Genomic DNA, 15,519 nt, shown 5'->3' with positions numbered 1-15,519 from the left:
ATATAGAGGCTAGGATTTAAATTCAATTAAGGGTCTTGCCAAACTAAAGTACAAGAAGCTATCAACTTACATCCACTTGTGAACTTGTGATCCAAAAGACAACAGTCAGAAGTTTGGAACTCAGAACACAAATGCCCGCCCTGTGAAAGCCTCCCATTCAAATGGCAGTTAGTGCTCCTGGAATGAGGTCAGAGTGAGGGCTTGAGATAGGCTTTTTAATCACTTTAAGTTACATTTCCTCATACCCATTCCACAGAGGTTATTCAGAAGTCTTCTAAGATTAATCAACCACACCACAAACAGAGTGGAGTCATCTAGGTTAACAATTCAGTAAATGCTTTTCTGGTTGCTCAATTCTCTTGCCTTGTTAATGGATATCCAACCACATAAAGAGCTAAACTCTAAAGAACCCATGTATGCTGGCTTGTCAAGAAGTTAATGTTACTACCTTTTTATGTATTCAAACTTTTCCTCTCCTTGATCCTTTCCATTGAAAAGTAAACACATTCAAAGCTTTCCCATCTTAAAATGAAAAACAAACTCGCTGGACCCACACTTCCACCCTGGACTTGAGCCTTTCTAGAACTACTGTTGCTCATGTGTTTCCTCAGTGTTCCATAGCCTACATCATTCTGGTTTCTCCATGCAAATGGTTCCAAATTACGTCACCAAATGATGTTCACAATGAAATCCATAAAATATTTCAGTATTCATCCCGCTGAACCTGTCACTTATCTGGCACAGTCCCCTTCCTACATTCTTTCCCTGGCCTCCGTGGCACTATCCTTTCCAATTGCTTTTCTCAGCAAGATAATCCTCTTCTTTGCCTCTGAGGTCTCCCGAGGGCTATCTTATCAGTATCGTGGCCTCACTCTGACTCTATTTAACATCACCTGTGGAGAAAAATCTGAACTTTTCCATGCGATTGTCTCCCAAGTGCGCAAGCTGAACCCACATTCCCCTCCCACCAAGCTGGCTGGCCTCCAGTGATCTCTGAGTCAGTCAGTTTTCCGCCATCTGACTGTTTCTCATAAATCTCTTCTTAAGAAAACTCAACCAGATTTAGTTTCAAATATTCCCTCCATGAGAATATCAATTAGCATACTTGGGTTTAACTCCTCCCAAGTTCCAACTATATATTCCCAAATGCTCTTGAATTGTGTATCATCATTTGAAATCGAACAGTTCTAAAACTCAATTCATGGTCATCCTTAAACTACACTGAGCTATTCATGATTTCCTCATTTCTTTTCCCACTAATTGAACTAGAAAATTAATGACAATCCTGATTCAGATGCAGGTCTGACGGCTGTTCAGTTCTACTCAGTTTTAACCCAGCCCTTAATCCTGAAACCCTAAAGAAAACCTCTGCTTCTCAGTTATCACATTCAGTCCAACTCACAGGGTAGAAAACAAAGTTTGCTCTAGAGAAGCCTGGCTACTGTATCCCCTAGTGCTGTTTCACATACACACACACACACACACAAAACACCACCTAAAACTCTCATCATCAAAGAAAAAATTAAAACCATGGTGTATGAATAGGGTCACAAGATCTGTTCAATCCTTTCCATTTAGCCTATTATTCTGAAGCTGGGTTTCTAAATGGTCTGTTCATCCTGCCACCCCACACCCCAGAGCTTCCTGGCCAATATATCTCTATCTTCATTGTTTTATTTCCTCCCCACCCATCTCCTGAGTGAATGCTAAACTAATTTAGATCATTAGAAGAGTGGCCTAAGCAACTTGTCTACAAAACCAAAAAGCCAAAGGTGAAGGAAGTAAAATCCACACATAGCTGATGGCTTCTCTTCTTTAACCTGGCCTGCAAAACTGTAAGCTATTTCAAATGAAGCTATCTGAGGCATCTCTGTTCCAAATGTTAAATTATACGTATTTCAGAACCTTATAAAATCTTTTCTTTGATCATTAAAGGGATGGGTAAGAGAATAATTTACTATAGAACATCAATTATATAGTTAACCTATTTGCCTAAAATCTACAGTGTATTCAAGTATCTAGAAACATCATTTATTAAAAAAAAAAAAGAAAAACTCACAATTTATAAGCACTTTGGATAATTGTTTCAATTTTTTTTAAAAAAGCTAATTAAATATCTCAAATAAATAAAATATCTCAAGTAAATAAAAAGAATGATTTCTACTTTGAGATCAACTTTGATCATGTCTTCTTTCCTCACGTACCCATCTACTGTATTACTCTTGTTCCATTTAGTTTGTTGGTTGAGCAGTGAAATTTACTAAAAGCCTGTTTTCCAATGGACTGGCAAATACTGCCTCAGAAAGCAGAGTTCTAAACCTTTCTCCCACACAACCATTTTGACATGGAATGGAAGGCACTGTGCCTGAGAAAACAGAACAAAACAAAACATCATCCAAGCAAACTAAGTATTTTGAGGAAAGCAGAAACCTATCTTGCCAAAGTCAGAGGAGGTGTGTTTCTGGAAGCTCAAATTATAACACTATAGTCCTCTCATAAAATCCTATTATCCTTCCACTAAAATACTTGTATTTCTACAATTACAGGCAAACCTGACGTTTTATGGGGGAAAATGAATGTAAGATTTTATAGTATTATGTAACTAAGAATGAACAATTCAATTTGAATTTTACTTTTTTTCTCCCTTGTTTTTAGGATTTGGCAACATGTTGTTGACTGAAAATCACAAGGAATAATGAAGAAACAATGGGGGTAAGAGGCAGAAGTTCTGAGTTCCAGTCCTACCCCAGTAGAATTTTTGTCTCTGACCTCTGATATTTGCACTCTTATCTTTCCACACTCTCTCCCTTGAGGATTTCAGCCTTTCTGAGGTTTCAACCACAATGTCTATGGAATGTTAAAGAACAAGTACCTGTGTTCTCAGGTTTATACTCCTTACTTGCTTCAACACTTATTACAAGCCAGACTCTAGACTGTGCTGGAAATAAAAAGAATGAGACAGAGTCTTGGCCTTCAGTGAAATTACATTTTAGTGCAGGCAGGAAAACAAACTTCAGTATCATTGGGTATGTGGAAGGTGCTGTGGGGACACAAAAGAGGGGCAATTAGCTCAAAACTGGGCATCAGGAGATGATGCCTAAGTTGAGTTCTGAAAAAAAAATGTACACAGGTGAAAAAGGCAAGGAAAATTACGAGAGCATTCCACGTTGAGGGGAGACAAGAAGGAAGGGCATTTACTTGTACCCCTTAATCACATGTACAGCGACCTCTAACCAATGGAGTAAAGGCATGCTTTGAAACACGTGGACTTGTGCCAAGGTTTGCAGATGGTGAGGAGGATAGGGGAAGTGATGAGGTCAAGGAAAGATATTTTTACCATTTCACCAGTAATTCTCAAGAAAGGCGGGGCAGGACATATCTGATCACCTCCTGAGCTTTGCACACTTTCATGCTCAATAGTGCCACATCCACTTTGAAGGCTGTGTGCCCCACCTGCTCCTACTCACGCTAAGGTGCCCTGTCCCTCTGGTATACCGTGAAAAACTGCTACACTACAAATACAAGGGGAAATACATGGAAAAGGGGGAGGAAGAAGAATCTAAAATGATAGGTCAGAGAGGAAGGAAACCAAGAAAATAGTTTGAAGAAAAGGAAGCAGAGAGAACCAGTAAAATTGGAAGACTGGGCTCAAGTCCATTCATAGTTCCAAAAGCTTCCTAGAGGTTGGTAGCATCCCAGCTCAACAAGTCCAGAGTAACTCATCATGTCAGGTATGGCAATAGTTTATTTCTAACATACTAAAAGTTGTGAAGGCACTATGCGTGCAGGTGCTTAATAGATAGCAATACTGAACAGGTAAGAAGGCATCTGGTTTGAATAACTGCAACCATGGAATTTCTGTATTATGGAGAGAAAATTTTTTTCAAAGAAATGTATACTGGATATAAAATGGTGTCCTTCAGAGACTGCTTTAAAGCTTCAGAGGAACAGGACATCCCAGGGGTCCTGTGGACTTTCTCTTTGTCACATTTCCACTCTCATGGCTAATTTAGCTTCTATCACAGTAAACTGTTTATGATTATCTGAACAAACCACATTAATTCCTAACAGCCTTGAATGTCTCTCTCATCTATCTATTGAGCGTCCACCCAGGCATTGCCTTCTTCAGGAAGTTAACATTCTTAACACTTGTGAGCTCCTTAATGATGACAATGACAACAGTGATACTTATCAGATGCTTCATCTGGGCCAGACTGCCGTTCTAACTCAAATGAATTTGGCATCAACTCAACTCCTCTTTATGACAATTCTATGAGGTAGGTACTAATAATAGCCCCATTTTACACTTAAGACACTGAGGTACAAAGCCTACCCCAGGACACATCACAGGTCAGTGGTAAAGCCAATAGTTGAACCTAAGCCGACTAGTTTCAGAGTCTGTGGTCTAATCCCTAGGCCACACAGCCTGTGTGTGTGATTAAAAATGGGACAGATCCTAGGTACTGCTATATACACAAGGCTCTTGGCTGTCTTGTTCAATTTAAGTTCAATGAGCTTTGGGGTTGGAGAAGTATATAAGATGGCATATTAACCCGAAAGGTATAAAGTCTATTCTAAAAACACCTTTGCTGAAACTTAATTTTCACACAAATATATAGCTGTAACTGGCATACCTCAAATGTGTTAGATTTACCATTCCTAGGATAAGAAAAGTGTCTTAGAGTCTAATGAAAACCCTTGGCAATTTGAATATTATATGATGCTAAATTATCCTATAATTATTTGAGAGGTCAAGAATCTTAAACATTTAGTCTTAAAACTCTTCACATGGGTGATGCAATCAGAAAATTTAAGGATGTATGAAAATATTTTTATACAAAACAAGTAGAAATCTACTTATTTAATAAACTTTAAGTAAAAGGTATAATATTTTCCAACACGGGTATTTTTTTTCCTCTATTGCAAAAAAGGAAATTTTTAAAATAACATTTTTTAATGAATATGAGCACCTATTTTATTTTCCAGTGCTGGTTTCAAGGAAGAGTAGGATAAAAGTGTGTGGAATAAAACACTGTATCACTTATTAACTGGTGGGAAACTCTAATTTATAATGGTGCCCAGCACTAAAGCTTCATAAAGAAAAAAATTTGAGTCACCTTAGTCCAACCTCTTCGGCACTTTAGTCTGGCAGGAAAGGGAAACAAGCCTAGGGCAAAAGTGTGAGAATTGTTTTTACAGTTTTAGTAGGAAAAGCTTCAAGAAGGCAAATGTATACTAAGATCCTTGCCTCATCCACAGACAACACCATCAACATCAGATGCGATGCGGGAATGACCAGTAACGACCTTTCTCATAAAGACTTTCAGTAAGGCAAAGATTCAGTGGTTAGGGGCATAGATTGTGGAGCCAGAAGGTCTGGGGTTTCATCTTATTTCTACCACCTGTCAATTGACTTCAGTGGGTTCACCTGACCCATCTGTGCCTCAGTTGGCTCATTTATAGTAAGACAATTACATAGAGCTGATTAACTTAAAGTGCTGTTGGGAGGGTACAATGAAATCATGCTAGCCTAGTTTAAAAGAGAATGAACAATACACATTACTACTTGAGCTCAGTCCATAGATAACCTACAGTTGCATCTTACAAGATGTTGCCAACACACTGACTCAATTACGGGGCTGGGTAAGTCCTAAGCTCTGCGTGAGCAAGGGGGCCAACATCTTTTTTTTTAAATATATTTTTATTCAAAAACTTTTTAATGTTTAATTTTGAGACAGAGATGGCAGAGAGAGAGGGAGACACAGAATCTGAAACAGGCTCCAGGCTTTGAGCTGTTAGCACAGATCCTGATGTGGGGCTTGAACTCACAAACCGTGAGATCACGACCTTAGCTGAAGCTAGACAGTCAACCAACTGAACCACCCCGGCACCCCAAGGGGGGCCGACACCTTAAGGGTTTTTCAAAATTTGGTCTGCAAAGAGGCCCTTACTTTTTTTAGTGAAGCGAAATAAAATAGTTTCATATTTAATTCCATCTTCTGAACCAGAAAAAACGCCCCTGTCAATATTATTTATGTGTAACACAAAAATAACCACAGGTACCGTTTGTCTAGAAATCACACTGTCAAACTGTGGTTAGCTGTCTTTGAGCTGAATTGAGTGAATATCATTTTGCTATTCATTTGCTCCTGTTACTGTAGGAGGAACAGGCATAGACAATAAAGACTTAAGAAAATGTAATAAAAAGAAAGTGAGAAAACAAATCTCTCATTTTTAAAAAAATAATTTGTATCCACTTTTATCAGTGTCCTAAATCAAGCCTGTTCAAGACCTACTGTTGTGACATACCTCCTGAAAGCCAGATGCTCTCCCTGTTCATCAGAACCATTCCTGCCATTGCCCGGGCCTACTCAGCAAGTATTAAATTTCTGTTCAACCAGGAATCCCATTCTGCAGAGCAAGAAACCTGCGCTGAAGTGAAGCAGTTTTGCTGTGGGGATGGCATCACAGAATCCTGAACTCAACCTAACTTGGAAGATTCCTACTCCAAACCATTTCATAGAAAATGCAGCCCCCTGAGAAATGCAAGTCACCCAGCCAGCTGGTGGCCGGCACTTTGTCATTTCATTTGCCATCTACCAGGTCTGTACTTTTTGTTTCCCTACAACTACATTGCCAGAGAATAAACTGAACTTCAAAACTGAAAATCAGGAGTCAACTTTAAACAGCATCAAAAAGCATGTGGATGCCCAAGCTGGAGAACACAAGAAACTGGGACATGTTCATCTAGATTTGAGCAATCACAACAACATACAGTCAGCTAAATCCTATACCCTCACAGCAAAGTTCTGGATAGAATGACGTACAATATATTTAGACATCTTCATTTGTGTTTCACATTCCTCATTCCCCAATCCAACCTGGAAAAGATGTGGTGATAAAGAGGAGGATGACAAGGGACTTCCCTTATCCTTATCTCCCTCATACACTCACAGGCCTGGGAGAGAAAGGGGGAGAACACAACTCTATTTCATTTCAACACTATCCATTTTCCTCTTCCTTCCTATGTTACTTAGGAAGCTGCATTCTTCCATTAGAAATAACTTCAGACACAGAATTAAAAATAAACAAGGACAATCTAAAAGTTCCATAAGCTATTTCAGGTTGGATTGATTGATACAATTCAGGTAGGACTGATACACCGTTCTTTACAATAAGTAAATATCAAATGGAAAAGAAGAGGTTAAGGCTGTAATAAGTAAATTCAAATGTATAAAACAAGTAGATTTCAATTATTTCACCCAATCACTGGGAAGCAAAGATACTCTAAAGAAAATTGCATTGCCTTCCCAACTCCTTGGAGAGCCAGTTTAGTTAACAGCCTACCTCTGCTTCCGAGATGACCATACAGCTTGCATGTCAAACTCATTTTAAAGTGTCAATCATGTCCCTTTCAATCTAATTAGTTTGGAAAGTAGTGTCACTGACCTGGAACTATGCAGACCACTTATTATCATATCATTTGATCAACCTAACACTTTACCTCAGTTGAGTCTAGGACACCTGTAGCCAAAATGTAATATCCTTTCTCCCGCTCCTTACTGGTAACTCTCAATACAATTTCCTATTTACAACTCAATTTATCTCTATGAATAAGCATGGCCAACTTCACAGAGGCATCCACAGAATTTGCCTTATTTAAAATTTCATGGCAATTAAAATTGAAAGGTAAGGGGAATTAGAAAAAAAGAATCACATGTAGATCTGAACCAGAGGAGGAAATATATACCTGTATCTGTATCTAAAATGCAGATGTGAGGTTTTGATCCCCAAGAACTGCTAAAAGGAGAGGAAAGAGGAAGGATAGAACAACATGGATAGGCTGGGCGAAATCTGGGACCTTACACATGGTAGGGAGGCTATTCTTCTCTAACAAAATGTAACACAGCAAGCCATTTTTATGAAAGGAGTCTGTGGGCTGTAAACCCATCATCGGATGGGTTTGTGTTCTAATAAAAGCTTTCTCACGTTCATAGTATTTAACCTGACTTGAACCTGGCCAAGGACAGGATGAAGCACATTGAAGACCTAATCAGTAATTCCCCAGAGGTCAAAGAACACCCATGTACCTCGGGAGGAGAGGCCACAACCAGACCAAAGTGAATGGGCAATGAGGTGGGCCTGGAGGGGTGACAACACCGGGGGCTGGAAGATGCTCCTCAGTGAAGCAACAGATCACCGGGCCCATCCCTGGTGAGAGGATGGAAATTACCTAATCCTTTCCTCATTTTACTTGTGCGTATTTAAGAACTGATTAGCAAGTCATTTCTGAACCACAGGACATCATAATGCATCAGGGACAGAGAGAACACATGCACACACCACCAGAATGCTGCATTCGTATGTTCAGATGTAGTATTTAAAAAAATAGGTATATGAGTTCTATTTAAAGTCCTGACTGTTCACTCTAGAAGACAATAATCTAAAGCAGGATGTCAGTTGCTAACACTTCCTTTCCAAGCCTGTGTTTCCCTAGGCAGATGTTGCGTTTTACCAAAACTCTTGTTTGAAAGATAAGCAAGATTCTTCATTCATGTTTGCTTGATCAAGTAGGTATTGGTGAATATGATTTTACATCTGGTCAAATAAAATCAGCATGTATCTCAAACGTACCTTCAGGTGAAGAGCCTGTCTTTTGGGAAAAGACAGCATTAACTTTACTCTTCTTACTGATATCACTGTTGACGGACAAGCTGGACTGAATTTTTCTATGCATTTTGTTAGAAACAGGTGCTGAAAGTCTTCGATTATCCGCAGATACGTTTTTGGCCCCGTGGTGGTGAATTCCATTTCCGTTGCTGAGACTAGTGGGGCCGTTCTTTATCTTGCCGCCTTCCTCCTCACTTGGCTCCTGTAGGGATGCTTGAAGCTGAGGCAGGCGCTGAGGTTGGGCTAAAGAACAGGAAAAGTTTTTCCAGTTAAAAAAATATTTGAAAATCATCAAAATATATTCAGTAACAGACTTTTCCTTTTTCCCCTGGGTTTCACCCGTGGTACTAAAAAATGGAAGGTGGGGAAAAAGGAAATATTAATTAACATGGACACAGAGAAAACAATTAGTACAAAAGGCAAAGTGGGAACAGGGTCATCAGAAGTGACTTGACACAAGGAATAGGAAAATAGCAGGAAAGACTTTTGTTTTTTTAAGAAAATTTAAGTTGGAAATCTGAAAAAATTATTCCACACCCAATCAACAGCAAATGTTTGTCTTCTATGTACTAGGCCCCTCTTTAGGGTGCTAGAAACAGCAATATTATCTCAATATCTCAGATAATGGGCTAAAGTAATTGTCTTTTGAGATAAAAGGGAAAGAACAATGAATTCAAGTGTCAAAGCTGGACAACAGAGAAGGAAATATAGTTGTTTTTCTTTTCAATTTCACTTCATTTTTTTAAAGGTTATTTATTTAAGTAATCTCTACACCCAATGTGGCACTTGAACTCAGGACCCGAGATCAAGAATCACATGCTTTTCCGACTGAGCCAGCCAGGCACCCCTTCAATTTTATTTTAAATCCTGGAGAAGAAAACCTTTTCTGTATGTATCCTTCAACTTGATATAAAAATAAACCATTTATGAAAAGTTAGGAATAGAAGACAGTTTCCTTAATCTGATAAAACACATCTGCCAGAGTTAAATGTCAGCACTATAGAAACACTCCCATTTGGGTCAAGACCAAGAAAAGGCAGCCCAGCTTCACCCCTCTTATTCGACAATACACTAGAGGTCCTGGCGAAAACAATAAATATGAAAAAGAAGTAACAGGTCTGAAAAAAAATGTTTTTGAGATGTATACCTAATTTGAATGTTCTAGGGGAAATTTAGGAGACTATAAATCTTGAAACACAAAGAATTTAACAAGGTATATACAAGATCAACCATATTAAAATAAAAAAAAAGTTCTTCTAGGCCAACAGAAACCAAATAGCAAATATACAAGAAAAAAATGAACTCTTCACAATATCATAAACAAAACACAAACAAGCAAACAAACAAAAAACAAAGCCAAGAAAAACACTTAAGAATTAAGCTAGGACAAAATGGGCAGAGATTTTTCTGGCAAAAATTATAAAACAATACTGAAGGACATTAAAAAATATACTACTAACTATAGAGCATATAAATGTTAATTCTCCCCAATTTATTTATTTAGTGTAATTCCCATAAAACAACAGGCTTGTTGAGGGAACTTGACAAGCTGATTCAAGAATTTATGAGGAAGAGTAATCAACAACCACTAAAGAAATTTTCAGAAAGAAAATGAGGGTTGCAGCATTTGACTTACTACATATATAGTCTTATCAAAAAACCAACAGGAGCTAAAGCAGTGAGCTGATGGTTCAGACACAGACACATAAACCAGGGGATAAGCAGAGAGAGTTCCCAATATAAATGTGTGCACACATTTAAGGGCATGCATTCCTCAACAAAATAAATTAGGGGTGTATTAAATGCCTATCTATAAAAAGCAAAACCTTTCAGATTGAAAAAAATATAAGACTATTTTAACATCATGACACTAAGGAGGGACAAACTGGTTGTTTGGACAATGAATCATTAAAAAAAAGCAGGATGACTATTCATCATTGGTGCTGCCTGGCATTTCTGAATACCCTCATGGAATTTTGGTAAATTCCTCTATTCCATTCCTAGACTCCTCTGCAGCTAAAGGGCAGGCATGTGACCTAAGTCCTACTAAGCACAAGTATGACTTACATGCAGAATGACCAATGCAAGAAGGCAGCCACCTCCACCAGAGAGGTGGAAACCCTCAGCACAGACCATGTAGAAAGCGTTTATTGGTCTCGGCAGTGGGGTGCAGTGTCTGATGTCCACTTCCTATCAGACCAATGAACCGATAGTCTAGCAGTGGGGTTTTCAACAAAGAAGCCCCATTGAATAGATGGGAATGATCTGTGGCTCTGTAACTCTTGGGAGGGCCTGTATGCTAATACATTTATTTTCTATTTAAATTAGCCAAAATGGAATCTAGTGTTTGTAGCTAAAGAGCCCTAACTCCCCCCACCCCCAGTGTTATTTTACATTGGTTACATAATGAAATTATTAAAATCAACATTCACCTTGATTGAGTAGCCCCTAAGCAAAGCTATCCATCATCGCACTTCAGCAAAAACCACCAACAAAAACAATTTGTTCCCCAAATTTTACTATTTTATAATTTCCTGCAATTTCAAATCTAAAAGTGCTGTTTTAATTAATCTTCTTTTCCATTTATGAATATGAGCAGTTATGAAATGTATATTACATCTGAATACTAAGAACTCTTCAATTGAGAAAAGTATTGCATGCAAAGCAGTCACAATTATATGTGGCATTGACCATGTCTGATTATCTGTGTTCTGGGGATTAGCTAAGACTTGGTATATATTTTTGACAAAGACAGTTTGCATTTGAGTAAATCTCTAGCACACATTGTTTACCTCCATTCCTGTTCACATATCCTCTGTCTCTTGAAGAAAAACATCTTAACATATCAAAACATGCTAACTCATGAATGTGCATATTTTAAGAAAAAAAACTTTATTTTTTACTTAACAAAAGCATGCTTTCGTACAAAATCTGTTAACATTAATACCTGATTTATTAAACTAACCTATGAGCTCCCTTAAGGTTTTTCAGTTCTTCAGTGATAAAGGAAAATGACTGTCTAAAAAGTAAAGTAATGGTGGTAAAATATATCAAAATATTTTGTTTTTCTCCTTACTCTTGATGAAAAAAACCTTCTCTGTTTAGCGGCTATATATGCCCTTCTGTTAAGAAATATCGACAAGGCATCTGCAAAGGTAGATCTATTTCTTATGAGTGTGCAATCATTTGATCTAGAGATTAATCTGCGGCTCCTGTAACTTGTATCAACTAGAAGGACACCCTAATGACTGCTATTGAACACACATAGTTATGCATATGTATTTAAAGGGATGCCAAAGAAGATAGTCAAACGTAATGTGGTGTTCTTTTCAGAGCACTTACCAGTAATTTCACCAAATAAATGGAATGTTTGGGCCACGTTTTCTCTGAAAAGAATATTTCAAAAGCAATCCGACAGCTTGGTTAAATTGAAATATCCAATTGACCAATATTAAGAAGACTTCTTATCAACCAAAAATATCCTGTCACAGTCCATAATCCAAGATAAATTTAAAACTACTATGTAGTAGTTAAAACATTCCAATAAGTACATTTTTTTAAAAAAGGTGGTAAAAGACAACTATGTCTTGCCACCAAATTCTCAAACTGACAGATCTGACCTTTTTCTACTATCAAAACTGACTATTTGCAAATTACCAGATATGGCTCAAGTGGTATTCAAACATATCCTTAATGATTTATCTACATTTCAATCTTCAAAATGATATCTATTTCTGTTGGCAGATAAATCAAAGTACATTCATTTTTGTTTCACTGTCCTCTAATTATTTTAACTATAGTTTGTATTATGGTCAGGTAACCAAATATTATCTCTTTATGCCAGTTTGGTTTTTTTTAATAGTAATAGTTTTTTTTTTTTATTAAAATAATTTCTTACTTTTAGGATTTGGGCAGATACATACAGTATGTAAGTCAAATTAAAAATGGATAAACCCTAGGTATATTAGCTATATTAACATTTATTTTAAGTTCACTGCTAATTTTTCATGGGTGTGACTTGAATCTTAGAGTCAAATTCTAAGCAAAACCAAGTCAGAAACAGGATTTTATTCTCAAAGAACAAAAACATCTGATTGATTAAACCCTAACTACTTGGCTTTAAATAGATTTCTTTTCCTTATTGTGTAAAAGTTGTGTATGGCTTTAAAAAAAAAAAAACACAGTAATATGGGAACGACACAATGCTTCTTAAAACACAAGTGATGCCTAGGGACCCTCACTCTCCCTTTAATGATCCACTGCTCTCATTCAGCTGTCTTTCTTTTTTCAAATCTTTACATATGTGACAGCTCTCAAAAGTAGACCATAGACCATCTGGCATTTTCCGAGGTGTAACTTGTGCAAATTCAGCTCTATTGGGAGCGCACTGCTATCTTCTGCCTGCGTTATAAAGGGACAATAGAATGTAGAACTTATGAGTTGTTTTGAATTATTCATTTTTTTGCCTGTATATTCAAGAAATTTTACAAACTCTGCATTTTGTACTACATAATCACATGCGTTAAAGGTACAAAGAAACTTTTTGACACCTCTTTTCTACAGAAAGCTGGCATTTTGTTTGATATGTGAACATTCAGCATCTGTTATATCATTCTAAACAGGATGGGTGCTTCTACAAAAGACCCCATTTTAAACTTACTCTATATGAGCAAAAAAATGTATTCTTGACATTCAGTAACTAATGCAATACACATCAAAATTTCAAATACCAGTTATATGAACATTCAGCATCTTCAAACCTGGATAGCATTGGTCACCCGCTTACCATATGTGTAAAGAATTTTTTTTTTTTTACCAGTTCTCACACAATGCCGCATGATTGTAATTTTAATATCCGTGATGAATAGTTACAAATGTCTTAAGAAATACTGTGCTTTCTAGGTTCAAGTGTTTTCAATCAGGGAGGAAACCAATAGAACTAAATCTAGTGATTTTCAATAAGAATAATAAATATGGGAGTAATGAGTCAATAGCATGAACTTCTTTTGATAATTTTTTTTAAACTGGGTGATATTGCAGCAAGTAATAACTACACTTGCAACTGTAGCTGCCTGAGCGGCAATATAAAGCAACATTTTGTTATAGCATATAATCTATTAGCATGTACAAGACCTCTTCAGTCACTGGTCTCTTGCACAAATCAGATTTAATAAAATTACAAAAGAATTCTCATACCACTTGCCCACTTTAAATGGTGGTTGTATGCATATGAAAAAAAGTTAAATGCTTAGAATTTAAAATTGTAACAAAATTATCAAAATAGAATATTGTTAGGGGGTGACTTGGTATAAACTGAATTTACTCTTCCCAGAGATAGGTGACAAAGCTTTTCTGGATGCCCAATATTATGTAACTCCATGGTCACTATGAGACAGAGACAAACATGCACATGTGCACACATACTAAAATAGTAGAGATTATATATAAATAAAGTGGTGTTTTATTGTATATACATGTAATACGCGTCAATACCCAATAGCTTAAAAAATCTCTTCCAGATGCACTAATGTGATAAAATTATCTTTGTTATAATGTAAGATTTAGGCTAAAATCAACTAAAATAAAAGTTAAAATAATGGCTAACTCTGTTCCTCAGCTTGATACAAGCCTTTCTCAGTGTACCCTAGATAGACCCAGCATCTTAGCCCTTACACAGTCTGAAAGCTCCTGGCATTTTCTACCTGTTTCCTTAGTTCTCTGCCCCCCCTCCCCGCCCAAGGTCTTTCTGAAAATTTTGACTTATCTCTTGAGCCTCTGAACTTTTTTTTCACATGTTATATTTTCCATCTTCATTTTATTTAATGTATATATTAACATAGTGAAATATATTTTGCAGTTGTGTCCTTTTTGGAACATTGATCGGTTTGAGAAGCCCAATCAAATTCTCTCTACGCAATTTGAAATGTATAAGATGGAAGAGACTCTCTTATGATGAAAGCATTTTTAACAGTAATTCATCACTTATCAGTGGTAGGGGTTGCTAATACTTCCCAGACAAAAGGATAAAACTTGACAAGTTGTTTGGAGAATCAATCATTAAGAAAGTCCTTAACCATAATGAAGAAGAGCTCAAAGGAGGGAGGACTGCTAGCTTTTCCCAAATTCCATGCTCCCCATTGTCCCGGGTTCTTGGCTAACCCATTTCCCAGTCTTCCTTGCAGTTCAGTTCAGCCATATATCCATGTTCACTCTGAAAGAATGAGAGCAGAAATTATTTCCGCCACTTCCAGGCCTGGGCCTAAGCCCTGGGTGTGTCCTCTATACTTTTCTTTCTTGCACTAGCCAGCAACCCAGCTTTGACCACAGCAGTGGGAAATATCTTAGGCATTTTGGAGAAAACAAACAGAAGGAATCTGCATGGCAGCAGGGAGAAGAGCCTCTCACTGACCTAGTATGCTCATCTTATACTGTTCCATAAGAAATAAACTTTTATTCAGTCATGGGATTAATGCTGGGACTCGCTGTTATAAACAATGTTACAAAACATTACAGCTTCTATCAAATCCTATTAACAACGACGCAAATTCTAAATACATATATATGAACTGCCCCTAGCCCAAATGACTTAAAAGATACCACATTTCACTAGAAAGAAACAGTACATTAGTAGCAGTAGAAAGACCACTGTCAAACCCACAGCCTGGGGTTTGTCTTAGAAGACAGCAGATGAGCTAGCTTTACCATGCAGAAGCCAGTTATTACTGAGGGATAGTCGTGCATCACGCAGTTCTGCAGGAAAAGTATCCCAGCATTACTCTGCTGCTCAAAGACAATTTTTAGCCTCATCATGGCTGGTAGGAAATCCAGTAGAGTGACCACCATCCCATT

The 15,519-nt window shown here is 37.4% G+C and overlaps 1 protein-coding gene across 1 annotated transcript in view; it reads right to left on the bottom strand.

Annotated features, from left to right (window-relative positions):
- The window catches only part of MDFIC (MyoD family inhibitor domain containing), an 87,265-nt gene that overhangs the window by 25,814 nt on the left and 45,932 nt on the right, over window positions 1–15,519 (bottom strand). Inside the window, exon 4 of the mRNA XM_045495377.1 lies at window positions 8,635–8,913. Coding sequence (XP_045351333.1) covers window positions 8,635–8,913 — 279 coding nt within the window. The remainder of the gene's footprint in view (window positions 1–8,634; window positions 8,914–15,519) is intronic.

The sequence above is a fragment of the Leopardus geoffroyi genome, chromosome A2, assembly GCF_018350155.1.
Source record: "Leopardus geoffroyi isolate Oge1 chromosome A2, O.geoffroyi_Oge1_pat1.0, whole genome shotgun sequence".
NCBI lineage: Eukaryota > Metazoa > Chordata > Mammalia > Carnivora > Felidae > Leopardus > Leopardus geoffroyi.
Note: the sequence above shows the minus strand (reverse complement) of the source record. Positions and strands in the feature narration are given on the sequence as shown.